General features: G+C 42.0%; 1 protein-coding gene across 2 annotated transcripts in view; it reads right to left on the bottom strand.

Moving 5' to 3' along the window:
* The window catches only part of PCSK5 (proprotein convertase subtilisin/kexin type 5), a 408,183-nt gene that overhangs the window by 143,626 nt on the left and 251,075 nt on the right, over positions 1–13,482 (bottom strand). For both annotated transcript variants that reach the window (XM_028146315.2, XM_008142067.3), the window contains exons 13-14: positions 11,364–11,500; positions 2,543–2,686 (exon numbers count right to left, since the gene is read on the bottom strand). In XM_028146315.2, the coding sequence (XP_028002116.2) occupies positions 2,543–2,686; positions 11,364–11,500 (281 nt within the window). The remainder of the gene's footprint in view (positions 1–2,542; positions 2,687–11,363; positions 11,501–13,482) is intronic.

The raw sequence follows: 13,482 nt of genomic DNA, 5'->3' as shown, positions 1-13,482 counted from the left end.
CTATGTTCTACAATTACTGCATCATGGGAACATGACATGGAACTAGGAAAGAATGACTCAAAAATCTGGTAGTCAGCACCCTCATTTTACCGGTGAGAAAACCGATTTTCCAAGAATTATAATGGCTTGCCCAGCAGCAGACAGCTACAAGAGTTGGGATCAACATACATCCTGATTTTCAATTCATGTCTCCTACTTAGAGTAAGTCATCTACTAGAGATGAATGGAAATGAGTCATTTTGAAATACATTTCTGATAAACAATGCTGTCAAATGACTCTTGTGGTTAATCTCTATTTTCCTAAAAGCCTTAAAATTGACCTCTCAACTAAATTCCATAGCCAGTCCAACTGGGGACGGGTTAGCTGTCTGCTATGGTCACAAGAAGAGGGTGTCTCCGCCATGTAAGGGTTGACATTCAGCCAGTGCTGGGTTCCATGGTCCCTGGAATTCAGTGCACAGTACAGGGATTTGGCTGTGCTAATGCCATTTGTGCCTCTAGCCAGCCTGACTTCTTTAGAAAGGTAAAAATCACAGCTTCAAAGAAAAGGAGTCACGTGTGGCCCTAAATATTCACCAGATGATTTTTATAATTACCACCCCCCCCCCAACAACAACCCATTTATTCTTGATATGTGCCAAAGGGCCCTGCATGGTAAGTTCACATGCTGTGCTGATTCTTTTATAATTTTAAACTGTCCCAGATGCAAATTAGCATTTTAGGTTGCAGGGTGATAATGAAATAATTGTTTTTGTTCTCTCATAAGTGCCAGCGTGGACATTTTGAGGATGTAATGAGAAAAACTACAACAGTGTATGTATAACTGTTCAGAATTTTAACATTTCCAAAATTTGAATTGGAAACATCCCATAAGGCACATAGCAATAGGTTACTATTATGCTCCATTTATGGTTTTGGATATACTTTCTTCTATCACAGAATACAAAATGGTTTACTAGCTACAATATGCATAGTAATGTTACAAGCTCTAAGCAAAATAAGACGAAATCTAGCTCTGGCTAGTTGAATTGGACTGAATTATCCAAGCTTAATATTGACTCTGAGATATTACCTGTTTAGAACAGAAGGAAATACATACATTTAAGATATCCTTTTAAGGTGGTTAATATAGTACTTTTATATTTTTATCTTTAGTATCTAAAAAAAGAATTTCAGAGAGCTGCAGGAAAAATATATTTCTCCTCTAAAGGTACACTAAACTGCTATTTACCAACAGTCCTTCATTAGAAGAAGCTTTGCACAATGTGTTATATATCATATCCCAGAAAAATTGAACACGCCTGGAAAGGGCAGCCAGTGCAACAAGACAGAAATCAGAAATACATTGGGAAGGAGAAAAGGATGCAGAAGATATAGCCATAGTACCTAAACTGCCCCAGAAAATCAACTCTAAAACATATAAATTAGTAAGAGAGTTAAGCAAAAATGGTCAGATATACGATAAATATGCAACAGCCAGATTTCCTATAGTAGGTAGAAAATATGGAATATTTTCCACTAAAATAGCAACAAGAAAAACACTACATAAAATTAAAAGATTTCTGTTTAAAACACAGCACAAACACTAAATTTCAGAAGCAAGTGATAATTGAGAAAATGTTTTCAGCAAATATGAGACAGAATGAGAGGCAATAACATAAAAAGAATTCTTATAAATAGGTAAGAAAATTGCTGCCACTTTGAATAGAATGGGTAAAAGACAGTTGTATTTAATTCAGAGAAGAACTACAGTTAAATCCTCACTTAATGTCGTTGATAGATTCTTGGAACTGCAGCAAAATGACATGTAAGGAACCCAATTTTACCACAGGTTAGGTAATATATAAGCTAAGTTCCTGCATCATCTCATCAATGTTATGTAATTAATGAAATGATGTTACCTGCTGTACAGACAAAAAAATGTTTAGATATATTAGCAAAGTTATAAAAATTGTAAAGTATTCTTTTTTTCTATCCACTCAGTTTTCGCAGGATGAGTGCAATAAACGCTCTCGCATCTGGTCACAGTGTACACTGGTACATCTTTGTCTAGAAGGCAATGTGACAAACATATCGCAGCCCTAAAACTGGTTAATCCCTTTGATTCAGTAAGATGCAGTCATTCTCAGAACAGAACTGTATTATTAAAAAGCAATTAAAGATATCGCCCAAACTGATAAATGATGATATTCATCCAAACCTTGTTTAAACTTGTGTAAAACTCTAAGCAAACTACACATACCAGATTATGGATTAAATACATTACAGTATAGTCATAGGATGGACAATTATGCTGTCCTTTAAATATGTGTCCTAAGCATATTTGACTATTTTAAAAGTAAAAAAGGATATGAAAACTCTATATATAGTGTGGTTTAGCTTTGAAGAAAAACATGGATATTTGAATATGTGTATACATATACAAATATTTGGGGGGATAGAAATGAAATATGTCAGAATATGGGTAGAAGTTTATCTCTGCATGGTGGGACGATGCATGAGATCCCTCCTTAGCTTTTGTCCCTGGTGGAAGCCAGCTCACCTGCATAATCCTCTGTACCATAGTCATCGGTGGGGTCTTCGACTCGGCTGTAGCGGACACGTTCCACTTTAGGAAACTCGTTGGTTGGTGAGTATGGCTGCACGGAGGTGCCATAGAGTACCAAAGACCATTCTTTCAATTTGCCTAGGGAAACAATAATGAAACCACCGCATGACCAAATACTCACTCTTTAGCCTTGTAATTTATTTCCTTTTCACCTAAGAAAAAGCATCAGTAGAATTATGGGAGGCAGATTCATATGAATCATTACATCAGATACAGGGCTAGAAATACACATTTACTACTGTTTGCAGAATTTATGCACTATAATTCACGCACTATGTATTTACAAAAAAGAAAACACCACACAAAACAATGAATGATATTGACAAAGACTGATAAATGATGATATTCAGGATAGGCCTTGATTTAATCAGCATTTATAGGTAGACTAAGAGACAAACACACCTCAGATTGCTGGGTTGAATTTCAAATATTGGGTATTTAAAAGAATCCCAGAATTTTACAGAGATTTGTTTTTCTAGGTATAAAAGTCTTATTTGAAAAAAAATTTCGGGCCCTGGTTGGTGTGCTTCTGTTGGTTGGAATTCGTCTCATACATGGAGAGGTCAGCGGTTCGATTCCCCATTAGGGCACATGCCTGGGTTTCAGGCTCGATCCCAGTAGGGGGCATGCAGGAGTCAGCTAATAGATCAATCTCTCTCTCTCTCTAATAAATAAAAAAATATTAAAAACATTTTTTGTGTTATCTGACTTATAAATAAGAAGACAAAAACAATGACTTTGTTCCACATGATTCCTGAAGCAGTCATTCAATCTTTAGAATACATCACTACTTAATTATCCTATAGACCCGATAGCCACTAGATACATGTGGCTATTTAAATGAAGTAAAATAAATAAATTCAGTTCCTTAGTCACACTAACTACATTACAAGTGCTCAATAGCCACATGTCGCTAGTGGCCACTATAATGCAAGCAAAGACGGAGAATACTTCCTACATTGGAATGTTCTACTGAGCGGTTGCAATACATTTTCTGGTCAAGGGTGCCCTGAGACACGAGATAAGTGTTTAACCTCATCTGGATAGTATGCTCACAAGGGACATTTCTTTTAGTTTAGTCCGTATTTGTTCATTTATTTCGTAGATTTATAAAATTAAAGTCTTTACTGCAAACTGCCCCCAGGCCATAAGCTTAATAAGATTCACATAAGAAAGAATCAACCATAAGCAGAAGTGATTAATAAAAAACATTAAAAACACAGAAATATGCTGATAGGAGTACCCTTAGGATCCTCCCCGCTCCACACACAGTGGCCTAATACAGAGTCCAGGCGTGGTTTAGAGAGAGGGCTCTCCCACAGCAAGACAATGGTGAACTTCAGGTGTCATGTAATTCATCTATTAGCATCTATATCATCACCTAATTGATGCTTATCATTCCTAAGTGCTTACTACATGCTAAGTTTTATCCCATTGTTCATAACAACTGGGATGTAGCTGCTTGAATTCCCAATATAGTTCATGTAAACAGTGATGAGGAAACTGAGGCACAGAGGTTGATAACTTTCCCAAGAGCAGTGAGAGGACAGATTAATATTAAAACCCATCTAGGCATTCCCGTTGAAGATGGCGATGTAGGAAGATCCTGACGCACTTCCTCCCACAGATACACCAAATTGACAGCTACATATGGAACAATTTCCTCTGAAGATAACCTCAAAACTAGCATTCCTATGCATTAGGCAAACAAGAAAAAATCCATATCCAAGTGGGTAGGGGAGGCTGAGAAAGTGGAGGGAACTCAAAACCCCAAGCTGCTCCATGAGGAACAAAAGGTTTAAATCCCACATTGAGCACCCCAACTTTTAAGACCAGCACCTGAGGGCTGAGACCCACAAAGTTATAGCAACTGAGAAGCAGTTCTTATTGGTTCCAGCAGACTCACCCACTCCAGGGTGTACCACAGGGGCAGCCAATAGAAAAGCACCTAGACTTGCTGTGAAACAGGCTTATTTGCTTATCTTCAAGCATCTGCCTGGGGAGAAGGAATCTAATTTAACAGCATCTGGAGGCCTACTGAAATACTCTCCAAAGATGGAGACCCACAGGCACCATCTTTGCACTCTCCCTCTAGCTCACTGGTATCTTCAAGAAAGGAGCTTAAAGTCTTGTCAGGCACTGCAATTTTTGTGGCTGCCACCCACAAAAAAGTAGCCAGCAGGGCTTATATTTTCAGGTCTCCTAGGACTGTAAACAAAATTGACAAGCCTTTAGTTAGACCCACTGAGGAGAAATGAGAGAGCAATCCAATAAAATCAGAAACGAAAAAGTTATAAATAATACCACAAAAATACAAAGGATCATAAAAGACTATCTTACCTTATAATAGACAAATATGCAAATTGACCGCACCTTTGCTACACCCAAGCCACGTCCACCAACCAAGCCACGCCCATCAACCACGCCCACCAGGAAACCGTTGCAGGGAAGCTGGGGTGTGGAGGAGCCCAAGGCTGGGGAAAGCCGCCCAAGGCTTTCCCCGGCCTTGGGCGCCAGCGCGGTGCCTGCTCCGATCGCAGGAGCGAGCCGACCTGGGGGGTCGGCTGGCTCCTGTGGTTGCTGGGACGCTGGGGTGCTGCGGCGGAGCCCAAGGCCGGGGAAAGCCGCCCTAGGCTTTCCCAGCCTTGATCGGGTAGCAGGGACGCTGGGTGCAGCCGAGCCCAAGGCCACCGCCCAGGGCCAAGCCCGGACCCTGAAAGAAGGCAGAAGGCGGTGGCCACAGCCAAGGCCTGGGTCCCTGGTGCCGGCAGAAAACTGGTGCAGGCAGTCAGGTGAATGAAGGTCTATTGCACGAATCTTCGTGCAAACGGGCTACTAGTGAATAAATAAATGCCAACAAATTAGAAACAAAAGAAATGGATAAATTCCTAGAAACATACACCATGCCATGACTGAATCATTAAGAAATAGAAAGTCTACTAGTAACCGACCAATTCCTGGGAAAGATTGATAAACATAGATGCAAAAATCCTCAACAAAATTATGAGCCAACTGAATTCCATAATATATTACAAAGATCATACACTATGATCAAGTAGGATTTATTCCAGGGATGCAAGGATGGTTCAATCCATCAATGTAATACACCACCTTAACAAAACAAAGGATAAAAATCATATGATTACCCAATAAATGCAGAAAAAGCACTTGACAAAATTTAACCACTTCTGATAAAAAAAAACACCTCAATAAAGTAGATATAGAGGGAACAGAAATAAGGCCATATGGCAGCTAACATCATACTCAATGGTGAAAAACACAAAGCTTTTTATCTAAGGTCAGGAACAAAACGAAGATGTCCACTCTTGCCACTTTTAGTCAACATAGAATTGGAAGTTCTAGCCAGAGCAATTAGTCAAGCAAAAGCAATAAAAGACATCCAACTCCAAAAGGAAGAATAAAACTGTCACTATTTGCAGATAACTAGAGGCCCGGTGCATGAATTCGTGCATGGGTGGGGTCCTTTGGCCTGGCCAGAGATGGGGCCAATCAGGGCTGTAGGAGGTTGGCTGGTGGGGGGGGAGGGACTGCAGGAGGTTGGCTGTGGGAGTGCACTGCATTGAGCATCTGACCCCTGGTGGTCAGTGCACGTCATAGCAACTGGTCGTTCAGTCGTTTGGTCACTTAGGCTTAAAGACTTAACCAGAGAGCTTCTAGAACTAATTCAGTAAAGTTGCAGAATACAAAATAAACATACAAAAAAATCTGTTGCTGAGTTAGCTAACTTGCTCAAACTTCTGACCAATTCTGTGTGCCCATCTCCCAGCCTCTGATTCCTTCACTCACAATGGCTCTCACAGAGTGGCACCAGGATGTACTGCTTGGTTTTCATGATGGTACTTACGGTTAATAAGCTGCTGAGCCTTGCTACAGAGGAAACTGGATTGGTAGATAGGTAGGTAGATAGAAGAGGGACAGATGTAGATATATAGGTCATATACAAATGACTGGATATCCTACCATGCTGAGTGGCAATTTTCCCCCCCTCGTTTGGAGAGAAAAATTAGCCCTGGTTTTTCAGTAGACTGACTGATGTAATCTCCCTTGGGGAATCTGTTAAGAGCTGATTAGCCCTGGGCAGAGCAATACTGGTCATGTGGTCCACATGACTCTTAACATGATTGAGTCTCTTCCTGAAGGCCTTTTTAAGCTGACACTATCACTTAACCCCAAAAAGAGGGCAGCAGAGAGATGAGCAACAGTTCTGTTGCTAACATCAGTTCTCACTAATCAGCAGAGAAACTGCAATGTGATACTACCTCATAATTGTTAGAATGACTATTATAAAAAAGACAAGAAATAACAAGTGTTGGCAAAGATGTGGAGAAACGGGTACCTTCGTGCATTAATTGGCTGGAATGTAAATTGGTGCAGCCACTGTGGAAAACAGTATGGAAGTTCCTTAAAAAGTAAACATAGAACTACCATATATATATTCCGGCAATTCCTCTTCTGGGTATTTATCCAAAGAAAAATTCAGACAACAACTTGGAAAGATGTACACCACGTGTGAAGGTGTAACTATCACATGATTGTTTACATGTGTTTATTATAAACTAGAGGTCCGGTGCATGAAATTCATGCATGGGGCGGGGGAGGGAATCCCCTTAGCCCGGCCTGCACCCTCTCCAATCCAGTACCCCATGGGGATGTCTGACTCCCGATTTAGGCAGGGATTGTGTTTAAACTGGCAGTTGGACATCCCTCTCACAATCCGGGGTCGCTGGCTCCTAACTGCTCACTTGCCTGCTTGCCTGATGCCCCTAACTGCTCCCCTGCCAGCCTAATCCCCCTAACTGCTCTCCCCTGCCAGCCTGATCCCCCTAACTGCTCTCCCCTGCCAGCCTGATCATCTCTAACCACCTCTGCCTCGTTCCCACCACTGTGGCTTTGTCTGGAAGGACGTCCAGAAGGATGTCTGGTCTAATTAGTATATTACCCTTTTATTAGTATAGACTGGAGGCCTGGTTCACGAAACTTGTGCATGGGAGGGAGGATCCCTCAGCCCAGCCTGCATCCTCTCCAATCCAGGACTCCTTGGATTGGCAGTCGGACATCCCTCTCGCAATCCAGGACTGGCAGTCGGACATCCCTCTCGCAATCCAGGACCGCTGGCTCCTAACCGCTCTCCTCCCTGCCTGCCTGATCACCCCTAACTGCCTCTGCTTGCTGGCCTGGTCACCCCCTAACTGCTCCCCTGCCGACCCGGTTGCCCCCTAACTGCCCCCCTGCCATCCTGGTCACCCCCTAACTGCTCACCTGCTGGCCTGGCCACCTTCTAACTGCTCCCCTGCCGGCCTGATCACCCCTAGCCTCCTCTGCCTCAGCCCCAGCCACCGTGGCTTTGTCTAGAAGGAAGTCAGACATCCAAAAGATGTCCGTTTGACCTGGTTTAATTAGCATATTACCCTTTTATTAGTATAGATAATCACTGCCACATTATTTACAATAGCCAATACATGGAAGCAACTTAAGTTTCCATTAATGAATGAATGGATAAAGAAACTGTGACACACACACATACACACACACTGAAATATTATTCAGCCATAATAAGAAAATCTTGCCATTTGTAAACCATTACATGTAGCATTGCCTTCTTGTTCATTTCTGGGAGTTTAGGAACCTGACGTGTAAAATTGCATGTACAGTATTCTGTGCCACACTGTTTTCTGACATTTGCACTGGGTCAGCACACTGGTGTCCATGAGGTTTGCCCTCTGCCAGCTTTTCTTTGGACTCATTGGTGACTGTCCTTTTCATAATCATGGTGCTGTTTAATCTCAGAATTCCAAGTGGTGTGTGTTAAGTAGAAATGAATGACTGCCTGTAGACAGCAATGCAAAAGAGAACCCCTTTTCCCTATAGCATCTCTCGAGTGGACAAATGGTACATATGACCCAAGGACATCATAGGAAATCCAACCCATGGTCACCCTAATAGCTGGTTCATTTAATTTATAATTATTTTAGATTTGAAAATTTACCCTCCTAAGTGCTCTGAAGAGTGCTGTCTCATAATTGATTACTTCCCTTCGTGCCATTTCTGAAGTGCTCCCTAAGTCCACTGAGAGGGTCATCCCATCTTTTTATTTTTCACTTACTATGTCATTTTATTTCCTTAGAACCCCTGCCACAAGTCACATCAAATACGGCCATGTTTGGGCCATCATTTTTTTTCCTTCCATACCACTTTTTCTACTTGCTAAATTTTATTAGAGATTTTGCAATTGATACTGCAACTGTGTCAAGAAATAGCTGTTTAAATATAGAACGAGAAAAATTCATTCTACTTGCTAACATAAATGCAATCTGCCCAATACAGAAAATCTTAAATAGGTTTAATGTGTAACAAAACAAAAAAACTGCTCCTCAAATCTTTAAATAATATACAAATGCTAAGAAACAATAAACAAGTATAAATTCGGTTTGGAGCTAGGAACTACTATTTGGAAATGACTCTACCATTTAACTGGGCTAGAAAATTCTACACCTCCAACTGAATACCTAGTAGGTTAATAAGAAGTCCCTCATGCATTCTAGAGAGACCTTCCACATGAGTGTTCACCATAGAAATGACAGAAATGTGTGCGTGCACCCACATACCAGTAACAGCATTAGAGTATCTCTCTTCTGGCATAAAAGAACATCTCTAAAAGGATTGGAAGTGACGGGTTAAATGCGAACATTTAAAAAGTATAAGGAGCAGCCAATGCTATGAAACACACGATCTGGATTTTCTGGGCCATTGCAGTGGGCTTTCAACACAGGGAATCAGAGGGAACTGTAGAGACTCTGAACTCCTTGAGGGCGGAGAGATTTATATTCCGAGCCTCTCTGACCCTTGCACACAAATGCCAGGTCATCCGGCAGTGTGCCCTCAGGGCAGCGTGCTCTTGCAGGCAGGGGCGGAGCAGTTCATCACTGACATCCTTTAGAATTGCTGGTTCGTGGTGACAATAAAGAGCAGTCACTTTAAATTAGTTTTATAGCTGCCTTAAATTCTCAGCAGAGAATGCAACCCTTGTGTCCTCACCCTAAGCCAGCGGTCACCAACCAGTGGTCTGCGGACCACTGGTGGTCCGTGAAGTCCAAAAAACTGGCGACTGCAAGCTGCAACCCCAACCCCTTGGTACCCAACTGCCAACATTGTCAGTGTCTATGTCTCTGGGATCTCCCGCCACATAAAAGCCCTGCAGTGACACCAGCTGACGGATCAACTGGGAGCAGCCTTTGGCGAGGGCAGCACAGCCAGTCACCCCCATAGCAGGCCGAGGAGCATGGCTTCAGAAGAGAAGAGGCGAGGGGAGGAGGAGAGGAGAGGGAGAGAGAGGAGAGGAGAGGGCAGATCCTGGGAACTAAGTATATGATGAACAGTGAAAGTGTCCAGAAACCAGGATTTAGTTTATCTGAATGTTTTCTACTGACCCTGCCTTGTTGACAAACATTTGATTTCTGGATAAAACCTTGGCAACCATTATATTCAGGCTGCATGCTGGAGGTGAGCTGGACCCAGAGAACCTTATGACCTTGCCACCATGCTGGTTTTAACCTCTCTGATTATGGGACCACTGTGGCCACACAGCTGAACCCCAGCTCAGAATTAGGGAAAAGATGGCCAAACTGTGTGATCAAACATGGACCTCTCAGAATGAGAAACTGACCGGTGGGCCAAAGTCTGGTAAATGCACACTCGTGTTCACCCTGTGTTCCGCTCGGGGCCTCCTCCTCCTCCTCCCTCTGCAGCCCCCTGTACCTGAACGGTACACACTCTTACAATTAACTACAGAATGTCTGGGTTAATTTATTCTGCCATCAGGAAAGGGCTGGACTTGGATGTCAGTCCTAAAATCACTCTGAGGCCTGATTCTTCTGCAGCTGGATTAGACAGGACACTGAGAAGCATGATTTTTTCAGACAATCGAACATGTGTCCACTGCTGGGTGGGAAGCTGGGTCACTTATCACATAGATCATTTGTCAGTAAGCCAAGTACTCCATAGGGCTCCGTCACAGGCAGTATAGGCTGGTGCAAGGAACTGCTCCCTCTCCAGCCCATGCTACATTGGTAATTCTCCCCCCACCCCGGCCCCCCACCTTTTTAAGGTTAGAAATAGCTTCCATGGAGAGGGAAATAGGACACATGCAGCAACAGGACTCTGAGGTCAACTGAAAAGACCTTTGTTAACATAGTAATTTCCATGTTTTGTTTTTTTTAACATATGAAGTAATTTTTCTTTTTCCTTAGTTTTGGGTTCATGTGGGGCAGAATACCATCATTCACTTTCTTTAGTGGCAACCGTTTAGCTGGCACAGGCCAGCCCAATGTCTTGCCTGCATGGAAATTTAATGTAGAGTAAACTCAGAAAAAAGATAAGTAAGGAAATGTGTCTCCTCCTATGATCCAGCAATTTAACCCAGTGCAGGTGGACAAGGCTGGCTAGTTTATAGACGAAGAAAGTAAGGGGAGCTGGTTAGAGATATGGGTCTTATATTTTGAAATATCAATCAATAGCTGTCATGTTTTATTCTGTACTTATATCTAAATAGTTATTTCTTATCCTTGAATTATTACCTCTGAAATCGTAATCTTGAGAACTAGGATACATGCAAAACTCAAAACACAGGATCACATGAAAAAGAATGATGTTGATATATGAGTGTGAAACACTCCTTGGCCGACATATACTCATTTTTTCTACACAGCAAACCAAATTACAGACAGGAAGTTCTCACCTGGAGTCTTGAAGTTCCTCAGCTGGGAGGGGGTGTCGTAGACTTCAAGGATCCAGTCACCGGCGGCTCGTTCTCCCCAGCAGTGAATAGTCATGAACTCCCAGTTCTTAAATCCTTCCATGGAGTGGTCAAAAAGCCTGAGAGAGAACCATCAAACACTGTTTTATCTGTTATTTATCAAGTCAACACTATGATCAATGATCTTTTCAAATCCATCTGCATGTTTGCCTCAAAACTGGAGGCTATATTCATTCTGGACATCACTGATTAGTAGACCCAAACGTGTATCATTCATTGTTCTCCCCCAGGGAACCAGGCATGGGCTGGCCATGCAATCGCAAATCTAGAAGGCACCACCACTGGAGAATCAGGGAAATTTGGTTAAGGCTTTACCACAAGATGGACTGTTCCACGTGTTGAAGATGTGGTGCAACTGGCACTCCTTACACTGCTGATGGGAATGCAAAATGGGACTGCTGCTCTAGAACAGGGTCTCGGTTCTTACCATACAACTCAACAATCCCCTCCTATATATTTACCCGAGAGACGTGAAGCCATATGTCCACGCAAAGGACAACATGTGAATGTTCACAGCATCTCTATTTAAAGAGGTCAAAAGCTGTTAACTCAAATGTCCTTCAACAGTAATAAAAACTGATGAACTAGTAATACCATGAATGAATTTCAAAAGCACTAAGGTGAGTCAAAGAAATCAGACACAAAAGACTACATTCTAGGAAAGGTAATAAACAGAAACAGCTCAGTGGTTGTCGGAACTGCGAGGGAGGTGAGTGGCTATGGTGGAGGTTTTAGGGGTGATGGAACTGTTTCACACTTTGAAAGTAATGGTGCCTGGTTATACAACCATATATATGTTAAAACTCACTGAATTGGTTACATTAAGAAGTGAATTGTATGATATGTAAATTACACTCAGTCAAAAGGCTGCCCACTCATCTTCTCCAGTTCAGGGGTCATTCCTCAGATTCCAGCCTAGACTTTGATCTTCCAGCCCTTCCAATGAATTTTAAAAAACATGTTTTTATTGATTTCAGACACATGAAGAGAGAGGGAGAGAGAGAGAAACATCAATGATGAGAGAGAATCACTGATCAGCTGCCTCTGCACGCCCCCTCCTGGGGATTGAGCTCGCAACCTGGGCATGTGCCCTGACCAGGAATTGAACCATGATCTTTTTGTTCCTGGGTTGACACTCAACCACTAAGCCACACTCACCGGGCCTGGTGATTTCCTAAGGTTTTAATTCCCTACATGAAATCCTCTCCTACTTGAAATAGCTAGCATTGTTTCCTGTGATGTAATGCCGAGGGAGGCAAAATAGGAGAAAGTAAGGAAACAGAATCCTCATCAGGATGAAAGAGATATCAATAGATCATGTGTAAAACTAGCACATCATTTATATAGGCATATAATGTACATCTGACTTCCTGAAAACACAGCCAAAAGATTCCTGTGGAGATGGGGCCTGGAAGGTGGAAACTAAAAGATGAGACAGTGACAGATATTTTCAAAGAACTTTTCTTTTTAAAATCATGTGCATCTATTATTTTTATTAACAGTAAAAAAGAATGAAATAAGAAAAATAATCTGAGAGCCAGAGAGGTGGACAGAGAGGGAAATACATCTAGCACTATTTTAGGAACAACGATGTCCAGTTACTGGGCCATATCTGCGCTTCAGTGGAGACAAAGGCAGAGGTTATGGCGAGTGGATGCTGATGGTGATTTCATGTTCACCAAGCAAACTGGTGATTATAATTTGACATTCTATGTAGTTCTTCCTTCTGGGGTAAAATGTGCCCTTTTAAAAACAAAAAAATAACTAGTTTACTCTCCTTACAACGTAAATATATTATGACTCTAACTTTTTTTCTCTTAAAAAAGCACACTAAAAAGGCTCCTTCTAAAATGCCAGCTGGATTCAAAAGCTGCCAGGCTGGGTGACACAGCTGTAGGCTGTGTTAGGTAAATGGCTGACACCTAGCAGTATTTCCAGGAGAAAAACAATAAACAGGAATATGACTTGCTGCATGTTCCTGAGCCCTTGAAACAAGAAACATAAAAATTATTTAGCAGCATTCTCTCAGTGTCCCATGTCA

This window comes from Eptesicus fuscus, chromosome 15, assembly GCF_027574615.1.
Source record: "Eptesicus fuscus isolate TK198812 chromosome 15, DD_ASM_mEF_20220401, whole genome shotgun sequence".
NCBI lineage: Eukaryota > Metazoa > Chordata > Mammalia > Chiroptera > Vespertilionidae > Eptesicus > Eptesicus fuscus.
The sequence above is the reverse complement of the archived record's forward strand: the minus strand, read 5'-3'. Positions and strand labels throughout refer to the sequence as shown.